Source organism: Zingiber officinale, chromosome 6B (genome assembly GCF_018446385.1).
Source record: "Zingiber officinale cultivar Zhangliang chromosome 6B, Zo_v1.1, whole genome shotgun sequence".
NCBI classification, from domain to species: domain Eukaryota; kingdom Viridiplantae; phylum Streptophyta; class Magnoliopsida; order Zingiberales; family Zingiberaceae; genus Zingiber; species Zingiber officinale.
Genome location: NC_055996.1, coordinates 7,011,871 through 7,031,521, shown reverse-complemented (window position 1 = coordinate 7,031,521; position 19,651 = coordinate 7,011,871). Strand labels below are relative to the sequence as shown.

At 35.5% G+C, this 19,651-nt stretch overlaps 2 protein-coding genes across 3 annotated transcripts; both read left to right on the top strand.

Annotated features, from left to right (window-relative positions):
* Positions 1-1,836: 1,836 nt before the first annotated feature.
* On the top strand, positions 1,837-8,205 carry LOC121991831 (probable phospholipid-transporting ATPase 4). The gene is made up of 11 exons (XM_042545887.1): positions 1,837-2,060; positions 2,408-4,327; positions 4,413-4,523; positions 4,693-4,969; positions 5,040-5,128; positions 5,901-5,985; positions 6,111-6,320; positions 6,397-6,522; positions 6,654-6,752; positions 6,850-7,041; positions 7,246-8,205. Exons 2-11 carry the CDS (start codon positions 2,556-2,558, stop codon positions 7,906-7,908), a joined length of 3,624 nt encoding a protein of 1,207 aa, XP_042401821.1. The 5' UTR covers positions 1,837-2,060; positions 2,408-2,555; the 3' UTR covers positions 7,909-8,205.
* Positions 8,206-8,734: 529 nt separating this feature from the next.
* LOC121991833 (V-type proton ATPase subunit B 2-like) lies at positions 8,735-18,900 on the top strand. Of its 2 annotated transcripts, none has more exons than XM_042545890.1 (15): positions 8,735-8,883; positions 9,388-9,454; positions 10,838-10,893; positions 11,010-11,108; positions 13,356-13,415; positions 14,941-15,052; positions 15,157-15,365; positions 16,076-16,201; positions 16,301-16,438; positions 17,271-17,421; positions 17,817-17,899; positions 18,003-18,050; positions 18,123-18,176; positions 18,261-18,344; positions 18,426-18,900. In XM_042545890.1, the coding sequence occupies exons 2-15, from the start codon at positions 9,397-9,399 to the stop codon at positions 18,609-18,611; spliced, it is 1,464 nt and encodes a 487-aa protein (XP_042401824.1). In that variant the 5' UTR covers positions 8,735-8,883; positions 9,388-9,396; the 3' UTR covers positions 18,612-18,900. The 2 variants fall into 2 exon arrangements, with proteins under 2 accessions (XP_042401824.1, XP_042401823.1); XM_042545889.1 differs by having other exon boundaries at positions 8,736-8,883; positions 16,073-16,201.
* Positions 18,901-19,651: the final 751 nt, after the last annotated feature.

Genomic DNA, 19,651 nt, shown 5'->3' with positions numbered 1-19,651 from the left:
TCAGACCCATATTATTTCGACTTCTCAGAGGTGTTAAAATATAATAAGTAAGAATCACCAAAATTCTCCACGTTGGGCTGATATGGAATCATATCAAGCCTAATGTGAGCCTAATATAGAATGATATCAGGTCCAATGTGGAGAATTTTGGCGATTCTTCCTTATTATATTTCAACACCTCTGAGAAGCCAAAATAAACAATGGATAGCATATTTGAACTTCTTGCAACCCCAGAAATCCACAGGAACTGAAATGGATGCAATCAGAGCTCTCTATGTCCATTAGTGAGTTTCAATAAAAATTCACTAATGAACCTAGAGAGTTCCGATTGTACCTATTTCAGTTTTTGTGGATTTCTAGGGTTGCAAGGAGTTCAAATATGTTATTCATTGTTTATTTCAGCTTCTCAAAGGTGTTAACATGTTTTTAAAAGAATCAACGTGCAAAACAGAGGAAAAAAGATGAGAGGAAAGAGAAAAAACGTTGAATGCATAGGAAGAAAGAGAAAAGAGAGAAATAATAGAGAAAATATTAAAAAAATAATCAGGAGGGTAGAATGAGAAAAACATTATAAAAAGGTGCATCTTTTGGTAAATAATAAAATAGTATGCGTCTTTTAATAAATTCAAAAATTTGGATACGCCTTTTGATAAATTATCGAAATTTGAATGAATCTTTTTATTTATTTAAGTCCATTCTTATTGAAAATATTCAACTAACTAAATATTATTTTTAAGAAATGATATCTAAGCTCATACTTATTTACATTTCACAATACTATAATACTCATTCTCATTTTGATTGTTATGAGAGAATCAAACGCCACCTTATTTTTTATTTTCATCAAAAACAAAGATTAATATGGTGTTACTAGATACACGTTACATAATAAATACGTATCGATCGAAGTTTAAATTAACTTCTAGCAAATGGATAAATCCCTAAAAGAAAAAAAAAACGAAAAAAGAAAACAAATGAATCATGACTGATACAAGTGTACGTAGTGCAAGTCCCGTCGTCACTTAATAAACATAATCTTGTTGAGATAATCATGAACGCTATTTATTTTTCTTGTTAGTAATTATTATGGTGGTAGATATGAATACTAAATGAACAAATAAAAAAAATTAGCATTCAAATTTTAATAAAAAGTATTCTAGAGATTGATCTTGTATAAATTGTATTTTGAATTTATTTAGTAAACTTTTATATTAAAATTATAATAAAAGTTGTAACAAGAAAGTGATTAGCACAGGTCGAAAATTGAAAAAAAAAAACTTGGATTATTAAAATATATAATAATATTTAAATAATTTAATTAAGTCAAAATAATTTTAAATAAATTAATAAAAGAGTAATTTCGATATAATTTTTTTAATAAATAATAAATTAATAATTTGATGTAATTTTATCAAAACTGACCATTACTAAAATATAATCTTTAAATAAAATTATTATCGACATAATATATAATTTTATTAGTTAATTTCTGTCCATAAATATCTTTTTAGATTTTGCTTCGTTGGTCACTTTCGAAAGTCGGATCAACCGGTCAGGTCTCATTCTAGCGGTAGCGGGCCGCCTTGGCGATGGCAAGGCCGTCAGCGCCGTCACGCGTGGCACCTCTGTTTGTCCTGGTGGGTCCCGCTTTACCTTAATCATCACAAGACTACTCAGAAGTTACCGTGTTTTGATTGGATCAAAGCCAGAGACCCGGGTTCCGTCAAAGAGACTGGGCGCTTCGAAGGTAATCGATACGCGTTCAAATGGCCTGCGTTTATACATTAATTACAGTATTAGACTGGCTCTAATACGCTGTTTAAAATCTGCGAAGACGAAGATTAGTCCCCCTCTGCGTGCTTCCAGAGACACGCGGAGAGAGAAAGAGAGAGGATATAACTTCTTTTGTTGGTGCTTCGATCTCCGTCTCTCTGCACAGCTAAGGTACTTCGATCGATTTCTCGTCGCCCTTTGGTAGATCGCGGAGGTGGAGGCGGAGGAGATCTGCGTGGCGCTCGACCTCACGGTCAATTCGGCGGCGAGTTTGAAGACGTTTCTAGGTGCGGTTTAGCCTCCTCTGGCTTCGGCTTAATCTTAGATCTCTTATTTCTTCTGGCTTCCTCTCTCGTGGTCTTCATCCAGTTCATGTTCTCTTCTTACTGGCGGAGATTTGGGATGATACCGTCTCGGGGCGAGTTGTTCGTCCAACTTGCAGATCGATGATGTTTTGTCGTTCGAGCTACAAAATTTTGAGTTTTGTTGTCGGGCCAGTGAACATGAAGTCCGATTTGGAAATCGATGCTGTTAAGCAATTGGAATGTCCAAATCTGATCGTTTTCAGTCGGGTCTGAATGACTAACACAGCGTTCTGAGTTGCTTTTAATTCATTTCTTTTTGAATTTCTCAGATAATCTCTGGAACATTTCCGTCCCAACAATACATTCTGCAAATTTTCTTCGTTGCTGTGTCGGCCATATTGTTTTTAGAGATTAAGGAGAAAGTTCCCATATTTTGAAGGACGAAACGGCTTAGCTTGAGCTGAAAGAAATTTAGTGATGCCAGGCGGAAGAAGAAGGGATCGACTACGATGGAGCAAGATCTATACCTTTGCCCGCTTCTGGCCCACCGTGGGAGATGATGAGCAACCTTCCTTCCATGGAGGCCCTAGTTACTCCCGCACTGTCCACTGCAACCAGCCCCAGCTCCACCGTAAGAAGCCCTTCAAGTATTCTAGCAACTACATCACCACCACAAAGTATAATGTCATCACATTCCTTCCAAAAGCGCTATTTGAACAATTCCGCCGAGTAGCCAACATCTATTTTCTCTTGGCTGCGGCCCTCTCTCTTACCCCTGTTTCCCCCTTCACTCCGGTGAGCATGATTGCTCCTTTAGCCTTCGTTGTAGGGTTGAGTATGGCAAAAGAGGCACTGGAAGATTGGCGGAGATTTATGCAAGACATGAAAGTAAATATGCGGAAGGTCAATGTTCACAAGGGGGAGGGACAGTTTGACCACAAGCAGTGGCAAAATATTCGTGTTGGAGATGTTGTGAAGGTTGAGAAGGACCAATTTTTTCCAGCTGACTTGCTTCTGCTATCGTCGAGCTATGAGGATGGAATTTGCTATGTGGAGACAATGAATTTGGACGGTGAAACTAATTTGAAAGTCAAAAGATCTTTGGAAGTGACCTTAGCTTTGGATGATGATGAGGCTTTCAGGGACTTTACAGCTACCATAAGGTGTGAAGACCCAAATCCTAATCTATACACTTTTGTTGGCAACTTTGATTATGAACGACAAATCTTTGCACTCGAGCCAAATCATATTCTGCTCAGAGATTCAAAGTTAAGGAACACTAATTATGTTTATGGAGTAGTTATCTTTGCTGGTCATGATAGCAAAGTTATGCAAAATGCAACCAAGTCACCTTCTAAGAGGAGCAGGATCGAGAAGAAAATGGATCGAATCATATATGTTCTTTTTACACTTCTTGTACTCATTTCAGTGATTAGCTCAATAGGGTTTGCTATAATCACCAAAAATAAGATGCCGAATTGGTGGTATTTGCAACCAGATCAGACAACAAGCTTGTATGATCCAGATAGAGCAGCACTCTCTGGGTTCCTCCATCTGGTCACAGCTCTTATTCTCTATGGATATCTGATACCTATCTCTCTATATGTTTCCATAGAAGTTGTCAAGGTCTTACAAGCCACATTCATTAATGGAGATATCCTCATGTATGACGAGGATACAGGAAATCATGCACAGGCACGAACTTCTAACTTGAACGAGGAGCTTGGGCAAGTTGATACAATATTGTCTGATAAAACAGGAACTTTAACCTGCAATCAGATGGACTTTTTGAAGTGTTCGATTGCTGGTGTTTCCTATGGTGTGCGTTCTAGTGAAGTGGAAATTGCAGCTTCCAAGCATATGGAATCAGAAGCTACTGGAGATGATGCAGGTGTTTATGGGTCATATGAAGTTGAGTTGGATCATGAGATAGATTTCAAAAGTGATAATCCGAGAAAACCTACGATTAAAGGTTTCAGTTTTGAAGATGACAGGCTTATGCATGGAAATTGGGCAAAGGAACCCACAGCTGATACCATTCTTCTGTTCTTCAGGATCCTTGCATTGTGTCACAGTGCAATTCCTGAACCAGATGAGAAAACTGGTGGCTTTACTTATGAAGCAGAGTCACCAGATGAAGCAGCATTTCTTGTTGCTGCCAGGGAATTTGGCTTTGAGTTTTGTAAGAGGACTCAATCTAGTGTATTCATTAGGGAGAAATATTCATCTTCTGAAGATCTTATTGAGAGGTAACAATTCAGTTGGCATGCTTTAATTAACAAGTTTTCTTTTTTTATGAAGATCTTGGCAACTTGATATTTTATTCTAACATAGGGAGTTCAAGATTCTCAATCTGCTGGAATTCAACAGCAAAAGGAAGAGAATGTCTGTAATTGTGCGTGATGCAAGTGGGAAAATTTTTCTTCTTTGCAAAGGTGCTGATAGGTATGTCTAACTTTTATACAAAGGATTTTTTTTTTTTTTTTGTGACTGGAGATGTAGTTTGTGTGAATTATGTCTTTAGTCAGATCTGAAATCACTAATGTAGGTGGTACATACGAATTGAATTGTTACTGATATTTGATTTTTTTTTTAAATTATTTTTGTTGAGCAGCATCATATTTGATAGACTGGCAAAAAATGGAAGAATGTATGAGAGTGAAACAAACAAGCATTTAACAGAATATGGGGAAGCGGGTTTGCGAACCTTAGCACTGGCATATAGGGTGCTAGATGAATCTGAGTATTCTGATTGGAATGCAGAATTTCTAAAAGCAAAAACTACTATTGGACCTGATAGAGAAGCTCAAGTTGAGCGAATCTCCGATTTAATGGAAAGGGATTTGATTCTTGTTGGTGCAACTGCCGTGGAAGATAAATTACAGAAAGGGGTATTCTTTTATCTATATCATTCGTTTTTTTTTTCAAGTTCCTCTGTTAATTTGCTTCTATCCTGTATAGGTTCCTCAGTGTATAGACAAATTAGCGCAGGCTGGTCTGAAGATCTGGGTGCTGACAGGTGATAAGATTGAAACTGCTATTAATATCGGGTATGCATATGCAGTCTTCCTTGCATTAACCTAAGTGACAGTATATTATAAGTCTTCTATGTTCATTACATCACCTGCTGACTCACCTATTTGGGGTTGTATGCTGACTCACCTATTTGGGGTCAGCTGTCAGCTACATGAATTTTTCATCCGCTGAACTTATGATATATCATCTGTAATTATTCATTGTATTAAATCATATTTAACTATTCCATTCAGAGTTTTCTTTGGTCTTATTATACCTTTTTTACTTTTCAACTCCTATCAATTCAATTTGTCTAGTAAGAGAATTATTATTCATTTTGAACTTTTTCCACATTCTCTTAATTCATTTTCTCTTATATTATCATCTATTACGGATACGTCAAGTTGCTATCAGAAATTAATATTTTTATTTTTATCCTTCATGTACTCCACACATCCACCTTTGCATTCTCACTTTTGTTATGTGTTGTTTCCTAATATTTCTATTTGCTTTGAGCCATAGGTATGGCATTTTATAACCTATAAAAAATCTTTTAATTTAAGAGATGCATGAAAATCACAAAATTATTTGGAAACTCCTCACTGGCCCCTCCCTTGTTTTTTTCTATCAATTAGATCTTTATTATTCTTGTTGAATTCCAAATTCGGAATTTTAATATCATTTCTGATATTGAAGTTACATTTTATAACATTTAGTTTTACTTAAAACCACATGTCATAATTGTGGGACTTGTCTTCTGTATTCACAAAGAAATATTCTGTTGACATTATTTTTTTTTGTTTTCAGATTTGCTTGCAGTTTGCTTAGGCAAGGCATGAAACAAATTTGTCTATCCACCATAAACAATGTGGTAGCACAGGATGCTAACAAGGTAGATCTTTAACATTTCAATTAAAATTGTGTTTTTTTTTAAAAAAAATTGAGTTAGGTTAAGTGTTCTGATTTGTGAACAAGCATCTGACAGTAGGCTGTAAATTATATTTGATGATTGACCAGGCAGCTAAAGAGAGCCTTTTGATGCAAATAACTAATGCCTCGCAAATGATCAATTTGGAGAAGGATCCGTATGAAGCATTTGCTTTAATAATTGATGGAAAAACACTAACATATGTCCTAGAGGATGATATGAAGAATCATTTTCTAAATCTCGCAGTCAACTGTGCTTCTGTCATATGCTGCCGTGTCTCTCCTAAGCAGAAAGCATTGGTATCTTATCTCATTTGGCTGACTTTTACATGCATAGAAATTGTGTTGCAGGTTTTCATTGTTTTTCTCGCTTCAGGTTACTAGGTTAGTAAAAGAAGGCACTGGAAAAGTCACTCTGGCCATTGGTGATGGTGCGAATGATGTGGGCATGATTCAGGAGGCTGATATTGGTGTAGGTATAAGTGGTGTAGAAGGGATGCAGGTGGGTAATGTTACATAATCAACAGTTGCATATCAGCAACTACGAGGTCCCTTGTTTCAAAATTGTCTGAGCTACCAAAAGGTGGGCTTGATTTAACAATCTCTGAACTTACATGACTTGACTTTTTGCAGGCTGTTATGGCTAGCGATTTCTCTATTTCTCAGTTTAGATTCCTAGAACGACTTCTTGTTGTACATGGTCACTGGTGCTACAAGAGAATAGCACTCATGGTGAGATCCTAGGACTTTTGCACTTAATAATATTTGTTAGGTACCTGTTCTACTGTAAGAGTGTGCTCTTTACCAACTTAGCATTTTTTCCCCCCAGATTTGCTATTTCTTCTACAAAAACATAGCATTTGGGCTCACAATATTCTTCTTTGAGGCATATACGGGGTTCTCTGGGCAGTCAGTATATGATGACTGGTATATGCTTCTATTCAATGTTGTTCTCACTTCATTGCCAGTCATTACATTGGGTGTATTTGAGCAAGATGTCTCTTCCGAAGTTTGCTTGCAGGTATACCTGTGAATTTATTTTCTTATACTAGAATTATATGCTCTCCATGTTCTAGTGTCATATAAAGAAATACTAGTACTCTGAATTTCCTTTTGAGAGCAATTTTCTCTATCTAACATTTTTATCCTTAACTTGCAAACTTTTTCTGATTCACAACTGCAAGCTTGAACCTGTTTGACAGCATAAATGGCTATTGTCTTGCAGTTCCCAGCATTGTACCAACAAGGGCAAAGGAACCTATTTTTTGATTGGTACAGAATTATCGGATGGATGTTCAATGGCCTATATACATCCATTGCCATATATTTCCTCAGCATTGGGATGCTTTACCATCAGGCATTTCGCTCAGGAGGGCAGACCGCAGATATGGCTGTCGTTGGAACCACAATGTTCACCTCAATTATTTGGACTGTCAATGTGCAAATTGCCCTTATTATGAACCACTTCACATGGATCCAGCATCTCTTCGTGTGGGGCAGTGTTGCTACATGGTACCTCTTCTTGGTTGCCTATGGAATGTCCTCGCCAACAATCTCTGGAAATGCCTATCAGATACTCTTGGAGGCTCTTGGACCAGCACCAATATTTTGGATCGCAACGATTATAGTCACAGCCGCCTGCAATATTCCATATCTGACGCACAAGGCCTTCCAAAGGGCCTTCAACCCACAGGATCAGCATGTGATTCAGGAAATCAAATATTATAAGAAGGACATCGAGGATGCACATATGTGGAAGAGAGAAAAGTCGAAGGCCAGACAGAAGACTAAGATTGGTTTTACTGCCAGGGTGGATGCGAAGATCAGGCAACTCAGGGAGCGATTAAACAAGAGAGCCCTGTCGACTTCTCAATCTTTAGAAGAGTAGCTCACCTGAGGTTCTGTTTCTTCAGTATATAACGTTCCTTTTCTTGCTATAGTTATGGCTTCCAATTCTTTTTCTCCAGTTTTGATAATTTAGTCGTTTCATTTCATAATATTCTTATAGGGTTCGCTTAGTGATCCCCCTGAATGTATAAATCCATATGTTGTATCGTATAGGTTGTTGTACCAAGCTTCATGGAAATAGTTTACACACAGCAAGTTCATTGTCATCTTTATTGTTGTTTTTCCTTGAGTTAGTTCACTCCATTGGTATCATTGTTTGCTCATGTTCTGTGGACTAGTTTCAATCTGTCTTTGAGCTAATCTGTTTATTGTTCATATTTGATGAGTATAACTTGGAACAATTTATACAAAATTGCTCGCTAACTTGCATTTGTTGTTAGCTTTCATGATCTTCATAATTTTGTGGTAAATAATTTTTATGTTTCCCACTGCTGATATTCTTCTTCTTTTTATTTTTGAAATTCTCAATCAATCAAATTGTTTTATCAACAATTTAAGTTTGATAAGACCATGAAAAGTATTTCTTATATGTGTGAAAATATACATATGTTTTTAGTTCTTTGGGAGTAAAATGTTGAAGAGACATTTTTTTTAAGAAGAAATCAAATTTATCTTATGAAAACGAGTAATTTTTTTTAATAAATATTTTTCACCCTACACAAAAAATATTTGGAAATTGGTAATTATTTTTTCTACTTATTTTTTTTTCCCGATAAAAAAAGCAATAGTGCATGCTGAAACTTATTATTTATTTTCATATTACAACCAAACATATGCCATCGGTTGATTTTATTTTCTCGATCGGACGGCTATCGGTTGCCATATCGTTGCCCATTTGATTACCATCGCCGCGGTGGGAGAAGTTCGATGAAATCGTTCAGTTCCGCCTAATTATTTCGTCGTCGTCGCGTCCCACTTCTCCGCCGCTTCAATCCCCTCGGCGATCCCCTCTCAGGTGCGCTTCTGATAGGTCTCGTCAGAGGAGATCTCGTTTCATTGACCTCTGGTTCATGATTGTTGAGATCTTCGTAGCCAAGTGTGCTTCTGTTTGGGAGCGATCTGCTTGTTTGGCGGATCGTTTTTGTTTTTGTTTTTGTTTTTGTTTTATTGATATTAGGTAGACGGAATGATTTATTACTGTGGATCTGCATACGATGACTCTTGCTTAGCTAGTTCTTTAAGGCGCTATATTTTGGTGGATATTCCTCGTTTAAATCTGAGTTGATTACCGTTAGTAGATTAGATTTCTTGGCATTAGAATTTGAGTTTTTGTTTTTCAAATTTGAAATTAAGGCCTCGAATTAGATCACGGTTTGGCTTCCAGGTCCATTCTGCGCTGTTGTTTTATATTTTTCTTTATAATTCATAGGAAAACGTGTCTTAGTGTATTAGTCATACTAAATAGATGGTTGCATTTACTAAAAATTATGATAGATTTGTTGCTTATTAACTCCCTCAGGCTTCAAGCATGGGCGAGGCAAAGAAGGTGGTTGACATGGAGGAAGGATCACTGGAGATTGGCATGGGTATGGAGCTATCATCATCAGTCTGACTTTATACTAGCTGAACATTTTCCTTTGTTAAGATCATCTGATCTATGCTTTTGAACTTGTCTTTGTTTGATCATATAAACTAAAGAAATTTGGTGGGTATTTTTGTATTGATTAATTTTCCATTAATATCAAGAAGTCTGAACTATTGAGTAGCATCAACAATCAACATTGTTTGAGCTTGATCCTTAAAGTCCCACCAGTCCAAGGATTCAGGGAATTAATAATTGTGCTTCAGTGATGATATACATGCTAGAGTTGTATGCATATAGTTTGGTCTAGAGCTTACCATGCTTTGACTAGGTTATTTGACTATTGGTTTGCATAGTGGAATTGAGGGGAAAAAAAATAAAGTAGGGTTAAACTACATTATCAAATTGAGGTGAATGGTCTACTAAAGTTGTGTTTTGAAATCATGTGTCATGCCGGGCGACATAGTCAAAATGTACCCATGTTAATCTCTTATGTGCCACCTACATTGATTGCGTTAATGAGGATTCTACTATGCTGACACTCTACATGTTTTAGCATATTTCATTGTATATGTCAAGATGAATTCAAGTAATCTTTGTTACATTTTGTAGTTTCTTTCTCCAAAATTTTAATTTAATTGATTATCTAATTGTTATAATCATATCTTTAAAATCTATACAAATTGGTCTCAATATACTTTTAAGTAAAAATTATTAAGATTTTTTTTTAATTCAATTATCTAATAGATATGGTGTTATCAAAAGAGAAAATGTAGGGATTAAATGAGTAAGATCCATTTAAATTCATTTCAATACACTTTAACATATGTGGAGCATATCAGTGTGATATAATGCAATAGAATTTTTAATTCAATTCATTTTCTAATTATTATAGTCTTATTTTTAGAAGTAAATAAACTATTTAGTTTTTTACGTTAAAGAGATGCAATATGTGTAAAAAAAATTGAATTAACAATTATTTGGCTTATAAGATGATTTAGCTGCAAAATTTGGTTGAATTTCTTCAGATTAATTCATCAAAACTCAAAATGGATTTTTTATATTTTATTTTCATTCTTAAGCATGAGAATGGCAATTATGCTGAACTTTTCCACCCATTTCTAGCAGATTTTTTTTTTAAAAAAATTACATTGATGTATTGTGAGTTTCTATGATTTTTTTATTATAAATGTTCAATGCAACTTGAGTTGGCATAAATGTTGCTATTAATGACACAGAGAAGTGTAGTGGGCTTTATTCTTGGTTTCTGTTATGGCACTTTTTTTTGGTAACGATTTCATGACTCTTTCAAGTGTCAATGAGTTTTTGTAACATTATAATGTGTTAGAAGTTCATATTAATTTTCTTTTTCATTTTGGTGAGACAGAGTACAGGACAGTCTCTGGAGTGGCAGGACCACTAGTTATTTTGGATAAAGTGAAGGTATTACATTGTCTTACCTCTGATGTATTTTCAATTTTTCATTATGAAAATGTACACTAACTTCCAATTGTTTGTTTCCCAGACTTCATTTTCTCATTATTACAAATGCCTTTCAGGGTCCCAAGTACCAGGAGATTGTTAATATCCGACTAGGAGATGGCACTATTCGACGTGGTCAGGTCCTGGAAGTTGATGGTGAAAAAGCTGTTGTGCAAGTATGAATGATTTTAGATATTCTTCCTATTTAAAATATGAAGAGAACTTGTCATTTATTCCTTTACAGTTTTCTGCATGATTATTGTCAATCAACTATGAAAGTACTGTCTGGGTAATCCATTATTCCTCACTTGTTTGGTTTGAGTTGCAGAAGGCTTGAAGATAATTCTGCCTCATCAGTTTTTGATACCTTTACCTATTCTTTGTCATATCTTTGTACACATCTTGTGCACTACCAAATTAGCTCCTAAGATAAAATTCGAAGTGTTAAGATCTGCCAGAATAGTTGAAGGTAATAGAACAGACTAATCACTAAATAATTTCTCCTTGCAGAACTGTAAGGAAATAGGTTTTAAGAGTAACTAAGAATAATTTACTAGATCTTATCTTGTGTCTTTTGTTCTATGAATCTAGGGATATTTTACATTATGAATTACATAATTTTGGCAGAAATTGACTAATACTATTCTAGATCACAGTAAGAAATTCACAACGAAGACAGATTGCAAAATCAATTGATTTTTTTGTTTGCATTTTGGGTAAACTATGTAATCTGTACTAATTTGAGGAAGTTGTAGGAATGTATAAACACTTTGTCAAATGTCACTTTTGTGATTCCTGTTATTTCTCCAGGGCTATAAAAATGTTGAGCACGTATCTATATATTTTGTCATGAAGATTCCCAAATGTTCAAGAACCAAGAAAGAAATGACTACAATGGGAAGTTTATTATTTTTCCGTTGTTGTTGGAGAATTCCTTGTGATAAAATTGTAGGAAAAACAAACTCACGAAGAAGAAACTTGAACTCATGAAGAGAACTTAACTTTTATTAAATTGAAAGATGACATAACAAGAACGGTTGTGTTCTTTTAAAGGGTTAACCATGACCAATTTTAGAAGAAATAAGCATAATTTCCCTACAACCTAGATAATGAATAAATTATACCTAAAATACCTTATCCCCCTAAAGAAGAATCCAATTAGCCTAGTTGCCATGTTTAACCAAAGAAAAATCTTACGACTTTTCAAACATATAAAATTTCAAAGTTTCAATTTAAAAAACCCCTTAATTTTTCTGTCATATCTCCCCTACCAAAGAGAAGTCAACTCGAGTTGATTTATCAACATCTTCAATTTGGGCATTCTTTTTAATGAATAAGAAATTCTTGTCACATCATCTGAATTTTGATCTTCAAGGAGCATAACATAATTATGCATTATCTTTTTCTCTGGTCCTCTCTTCCAATAAATAAAAGGAATAATTGCATTTATGTTTTCTTTTTGGTCCTTTTGTGAATTGTGTGATGGAGGATTAATTGTTGGCATGAGAATGCATGGCAGCCTACATCAGCTGTATCACTAAAAGATGTTGGCTTTAGCATGTGGCAATTGAATGTTTGACAATACATGACTAGGTGATAGTGCAGGTGATGGAGGCGGATTAAGGATCTGAGTTTTATAGGGATGTTGTTCTGAACGAGACGGTGCAGGTTGCCTCATGCAGTGTATTGGGGAATAGATCAGAAAGACAGGTTCTTGAAGGTCGGGAGCATAATGGCTCAAAGGGATAGGGTAATTGTGTAGGAAATGAAGAATGAGAACAGGGTACCAAACCAAGTTTGACTTTGATATCACTTGATGCAACAACAAAGATGAACGAAACCTAGGAAGGGGGATCCAAAATTCATGAAGAGAACTCAAATTTTATTAACTTAAAAGTAAGCAAACAAGAGAGAATTGTGGTCTCTTTCAAGGTGGTAAATGAATAACCTATTAAAATAATTTATAATTTTGATCAAAAAATATCTTACAAATTCGAAGACCTCCAAAACGGGTAAATTTTGAATCTTCCTACTTTAAACCTGCAAATTTGAAAATTTCTTATTGAAAACTCACCTGGGTGAAGTATTTGCAGGATTTGGGTTGTTGTCTTCAACCTTAGAGCTTTTGCTTGAGCCATTTGATTATTTGATAGAGAATAATGAAGACAGTTTCCTTTAACTTCATATTCCAAAGATTTATGGAATTTTTATTTGCATGAAAACCGATACTTTTTATTGTTTTTTTAATGCTTTAGGCTATAATATAATATCCAAATTGCATAATTTCACGTGTTTTTGGTTGGTAAAAAATAACACATTTTGTACTTGCTTTAGAATTCAACAAAGATATCGAGCATCTAGAAGTACTTTTGTTTTAAAAGCTTGTCTTAATTGTATCTTCTTTTACACACTATGTTGTATAGGTGTTTGAAGGAACTTCAGGAATTGACAACAAATATACCACTGTGCAATTCACTGGCGAGGTGATATTTTTTGACCTTCCTGTATGAAATTTATGCATGCACATATTTATAAACTAATATGTTTTAGCATGATATATTCCTTTTAGAGTTCTGAGATTGGTAAATATAGAAGGTTGCAAATCCTTATGTGTGGTGACTAGTTTTATGCACTAACTAACATGTTCTTCTTCATGCTTGAATTTAAGTCAACATACTGTTTCCAGTTATTTCACATGAGCTTTAGTTAGTGTACAATTAGAGCATGCTGTTTCTGTCTCCATTCATGCGGTTTAAAATGTACAGTCATTTCAGATTATCTATGTATGATGCTATATCTTCAAGTCGAACAAAAAAAAGCAGAAGTCAAAATATGTTAGGCTTCTACCATGTCAGGCTTCTCCACGTCAATCACTTAGTGTTGGTCTTGTGGTACACACAACATTTATCTTATGAAGATATGATATGCTCTTTTTCTAGTTGAATCAATTTAATGGATAGGAATTTCTAGAGCAAGCTTTGTTCTAGATGTTTTATGGAGTTCAAAAATTGCTTCCCAATTCCTTTTTGTTCTCAGATCCTAGAATTTTCTTCTAGTTGCTTTCAAATTTTATCTTCTATAAGATTGATTTTTGGGGTCAAATTTTCACATGATCTAGAAAAACTTAAAAAATTATCACGATCAAAATTCTATAGAATATAAATTGTATTTATATATATAAATTGAAAAATAACCTGGAGATTTTAAGAAAAAAATCACCATATGACCAAAGCTACAACTTCATCCTACTTTATTTTGAAGTTCAAATAATTAAAACTTTCTGCACGTTTCAAAAAAAATTGATTCAGGACTATTCTATCATGTCATTTCCCATGAACCATGAGAGTGTGTTGGTTTTTTCACAAAATCTGATCAACTCAACCCTACCGACTAATTCCTATTACTCTGCACTAATTAGTTCTTTAAGAATGTGCACAACACGTAGACATGATTTTTCTATATCAAACCATGTAAAATTAGTTAAGATTTCCAAAAATTAAATTTATAATTGTAAATCTAGTTAAAAGTTCAAACTTCTTATGCTGCTTGGAATTAATATAAAATAATTTATTCAGTAGTTGTGTCAATTTGAATCTTCTGCTTGTACTTGTATCTTCTTGCAACATTTGGCAAAAAGGTCATACGCTGACCCAGGTGCCCCACACGTCCGGCCCCACAACCATTTGTAGAGAGGTAAATCAGGAAACTATGCAGGCCACCACATGAGAGGGTATTTCTCCGTGCTTTGCCAGGAATTGTGTGGTGACCAACTCAGCCAAACCCTGGGGGCATATCTTGCAACATTGCCTCCATAGTCTGTGTTTCAATTTTTGTCACATTAATGTCACGTTGTTATGTCAGGTGGATGTGCAACAACCATTCAACTTTAGTTTCTATCCACATTTGAAAATTTCAGTAGCTTGTAGTCTTATTATTCTGATTAGTTTTTACTCTTTCACTACTTTCAAGTGTTTTGGGCTTACCTCATAATATTTTTTATTAATTCAGGTTCTGAAGACCCCTGTATCTCTTGATATGCTTGGACGCATTTTTAATGGTTCAGGAAAGCCTATAGATAATGGCCCTCCTATTTTGCCTGAGGCATATTTGGATATATCCGGTGAGTTGATATTAAAAATGGTTTTACCTTTTAAACCTCGACAGTCCAGTAATTCTTTCCTTGAAAAGGATTACTAACTTTCAATGACTGACATTTTGTTCCAGGAAGTTCCATCAATCCTAGTGAAAGAACCTATCCTGAAGAAATGATTCAAACTGGAATATCAACCATTGATGTTATGAATTCTATTGCTCGAGGGCAGAAGATCCCCCTCTTTTCTGCTGCTGGTCTCCCACACAATGAAATAGCTGCTCAGATCTGTCGTCAGGCTGGCCTTGTGAAACGTCTAGAAAAAACTGACAATCTTTTGGAGGTATCCCAACCCTAATGATCTTATTTAACTACTAGTACTATGATCATTTGGGTGACTAATTTAGGAGTAAGACTTGAAATAACTTTTTCTGAGCAATGTTTTTAGGTTTATAGCATGGGTACATAAATATTTGTTTCTGAAAACATTACCGCCGACATGTTTATGCTAATACACCCATGTTACATAATAGAATTAACTAAGAAATATTCCCACCACAGATGCCCCACTGCATATGCAAATACACCCATGTTTCTGGTTGTTGATTTTTTGATGGAAGTACCAAGATATTTCCTAATTAAGTATTAAGTCCTATTGACACTGTAAAGAAATCCTGAACACTGTATTTTCTTTATTGTCAAGAACATAAATGTTTTGCCTAATAGACTATAGTCCTTGGTGTTTGGGTTGGACAAATCCTAAGCTGTCTAGGATTAGGCTATTGATTGAACAAACTCAAAAGTTGGTTATGCTTAGATATTCATTTAACATGCAGGGACTAATCATTATGCTTATTTTCATATCCTTAATGAGTTGTTAAACGAGTATAACTTGCACTGCCACACGGTTAAGAAGATTACCCTTTTTGTTCGCATTTAATTAACTTACGTGTATAGGTAATATAGGAGGTGATTTGATCAGTTGCAATAACAATATTACTTTCTTACTTTGGTGTGTATAGTTATTCATTTATTTCTTCTTTCTATCAGCAGGGTGAGGAAGACAACTTTGCTATTGTATTTGCTGCCATGGGAGTTAACATGGAAACTGCACAGTTCTTCAAGCGTGACTTTGAGGAAAATGGTTCTATGGAAAGAGTGACACTCTTTCTAAATTTGGTAGGTTCTTTACTATTTATATAATTACCTTATGCTACTGTTTCTTTCCCCCCTGCCAATGATTAACGTGAATAAACAAGTGGAGAATATATTATCCAGGCAAATGACCCCACTATTGAGCGCATCATCACTCCGCGAATTGCTCTCACAACAGCAGAATATTTAGCTTATGAATGTGGGAAGCATGTACTTGTTATCTTAACTGACATGAGCTCATATGCTGATGCACTTCGTGAGGTAAAACTCCATTCTAATTCTTCATGCTGAATGTTCACAACATTGTTTATATCATCAAATTTATTTCTATATGTATGTTTTATATATCATGTCTAGAATGTATGTAGCATGCTTAAAGAATTTACTTACAAAAGGAATTGTTTATGTTATTTAAGCAATACTGTGTGTTGTTTTATTTTTCGTTAATCCCTTGAGATGTTGATGAACTGGCAATCCATGTAATGGCATGCTAGTTGTATTGTAATAGGTTTGTGTTATTGTGTATTCATACAAAATCATCTAAACAGTATTAAACTAGATAGAATTTTTTGAAAATTATTTTATACAGTGCAAAGTTAAACTTTCTATCAAAAAAAGTTTCTGAAAATTTTCCTTTTGTTTTTAAAAATCATGATTTTTATGGCGTATGCTGAATTGGTAGAGTCCTGTCACCAGTTTAAGATTCATTCTACGTCACTTATTAAATGTTTCAGGATGTTTAGTGTTCTTGTTGTGTTTATCATCTCTGGCTAATTGGCCAGCTCTTCATTGTCTCACTCACTTGTATCGACTATTGTTTCCTGGTGAATATGAAGCTGCGCATTTGAAACATTGGTTCCGCAGAGCAAATTTCAGCCATCTGAAGTGTAGTCCTGGTGGAGTTTCATTCTTTGTAAAAGCCTTCACTCCCTATTTCATCTTTCTCTAGCAATTAAGTTTCACTTCTAAGCCCTAGTTTGTCTATGTTCAGGAAAATTACATTTATTAATTCTCATTTTGTCTTAAACCATTCCAATGCTATTATGCAATTAAATTGATGAGTTAAAGGCTCTCTTTATGCTAATGGTTTTAGGTATCAGCCGCTCGAGAGGAGGTGCCAGGTAGACGTGGTTATCCTGGTTATATGTACACAGATTTGGCAACTATATATGAGCGAGCTGGACGTATAGAAGGAAGAAAAGGCTCCATTACGCAGATACCCATCTTAACCATGCCAAATGATGGTATGTATAGGCAGTTTAGACTAGCAAATTTCTTGCAAATAATCCTAATGTAATATCTTGAAGAGATTATACTCTGCCCCCTTGGGCTGGTGCGGTGGTTGAGGTATGAGGTGTTGCCACATTAGGTCGGGTCAAAATTAGCATGTCCGAGCATGCCTTGGCCACTGCACCAATGACTAATAGTCATCCGTGATTTACCTCATCTGTGTTGGCCCAGGGACGGGTTGGCGCGGGCGCTAGGTGAGCGAATCATCTTTTGCCACATTAAAGAGATTATACTCTACATTTTCATGATGTTTTGAATATCTCGGAAACTTCTGTGCTTTCTCTCATTTGCAGTATCTTTAGGTAGAAAAACTAGAGAGTCAGGATTGAAATTTTGCATTTTTGCATAGATATAACACATCCTACTCCTGATCTTACTGGTTACATCACTGAAGGTCAAATATATATCAATAGGCAGCTCCATAATCGCCAGGTAATTTAAATGTCTACATTGTCCATTTATTTCTAGCTTAACGGATCAGTAGTGTAGCTCTTGTCATAGGGGATTTAACTGACTTCTCTTTTCTTTTTTGCAGATATATCCTCCAATCAACGTTCTCCCTTCTTTATCTCGGTTGATGAAAGTTAGTTTCCTGATAGCATGAAGGCCTTACTCTTTCTTCATTCCTTTCATAATTTAATTAATTTCCCTGTAGAGTGCTATTGGTGAGGGCATGACTCGTCCTGATCATGCGGATGTTTCTAACCAGGTCTGCGTAAATTCTTACACCGATTGCATTTATGTTTTTGCATTTGAATCTCAATTCATTCTATTGCTTTCCTTCATTATACAGCTCTATGCCAACTATGCCATTGGAAAGGATGTGCAAGCAATGAAAGCAGTGGTGGGAGAGGAGGCTCTCTCATCTGAGGACTTGGTATTTCTCTCCCCTTCCTCTGTTTCGTATGGTCTTCATGCGAAAACATGACACTACCATTTTGCAATCATTGCGGTGCAGCTCTACCTGGAGTTCCTAGACAAGTTCGAAAGGAAATTCGTCTCACAAGGGGCCTACGACACCCGTAACATCTTCCAATCCCTTGACCTCGCATGGACTCTACTACGCATTTTCCCTCGCGAGCTTCTCCACCGTATTCCTGCAAAGACCTTGGATCAGTATTACAGTAGAGAGGCGGCACACTAATTTCCTATCGCAGATCTGAAACTCCATTGGTGCTGCGTGAATAAGTTGCTGGTGCACTCGATTCTGTTTGTATATTTTTGAGAAACCAGAAAATCTTCGAGTCTATTATTATTGCTGTCATTCACGGTCAGGGCACCTTCAGCGCGTTTGCTGCGCACAGACAGATTGTACCTTTTAGAATTGTTTTTTTTTTTGATTTTTTGTATTTGATGTAATATAAAGTTATGGTCAGTGGGAAAATTTATATTGGTAAAAAAATTTAAAAAAAAACATTTACATTCGAGGGAAATGACTTCTCAAATTAGTGGAAATGATTTTTTTTCAGAAATACATTTGTGATTCTTATTTCATTATAAACTATGATAAAAACAGTAGACTAGAAAAAATTTGTCTCTACCTCTTTCTTAGAAAAAGAAAAAGAATTTACTTTCCAAATGACACTTATCTTGTGGGGTTTTATCCAGTGCGAGTGTCGTAGACTGGAAAACTTTTAAATTAAGAAGTCTAACACATTGCCGAATGATGTCAATATATGAATTTATAAATAAAATTTATTCACAATAACTATTATAATTCAAAATAAGCATAAATGCCTAGCTTTTTCCTAATTTCATATGAGGAAAATTCATAAGAAATGATTATAAGATAATGAATAGATGCTGACATGATTACATAGATGGTTTGGTTATGCTGCACCCCATGTGTTGTGGGTACCAGCCCACATGATAGGTTTCAGTTAAGCACGCGGGTCGCGTACACAGGGTGTGCAGCATAACACACCGCTAACATAGATAATCTTAAAATAAAAACACAAACAAATGAGTAAAATTTGACCATTTAGATTTAGGATAAATTTGAGATAATGATTGATCCGGTGGTAAGGACGGGGGATCCTTGTTGGCGGAAGGTCAACGGCACGTGGAGGTCAAAGGTCAAGATATTCAACCCTGAGACGCGATCGACTGGACTCAGAGGGCCGACCGGCCGTGAATCCCTCGAGCCGAATGAAAGACAACCCGACTAGGGGTCGGGTTTCCGAT

Bases quoted from the DNA above. Each gene is read 5' to 3' on its own strand.
- LOC121991833 (XM_042545889.1), top strand. From the start codon at position 9,397: ATGGGCGAGGCAAAGAAGGTGGTTGACATGGAGGAAGGATCACTGGAG. The intron at 11,109-13,355 runs GTATGAATGATT...TATGTTGTATAG, and splicing joins GTGAAAAAGCTGTTGTGCAA to GTGTTTGAAGGAACTTCAGG. The intron at 15,366-16,072 runs GTATCCCAACCC...TCTTTCTATCAG, and splicing joins AAACTGACAATCTTTTGGAG to CAGGGTGAGGAAGACAACTT.
- LOC121991831 (XM_042545887.1), top strand. From the start codon at position 2,556: ATGCCAGGCGGAAGAAGAAGGGATCGACTACGATGGAGCAAGATCTAT. The intron at 4,524-4,692 runs GTATGTCTAACT...TTTGTTGAGCAG, and splicing joins CTTTGCAAAGGTGCTGATAG to CATCATATTTGATAGACTGG. The intron at 7,042-7,245 runs GTATACCTGTGA...ATTGTCTTGCAG, and splicing joins CTTCCGAAGTTTGCTTGCAG to TTCCCAGCATTGTACCAACA.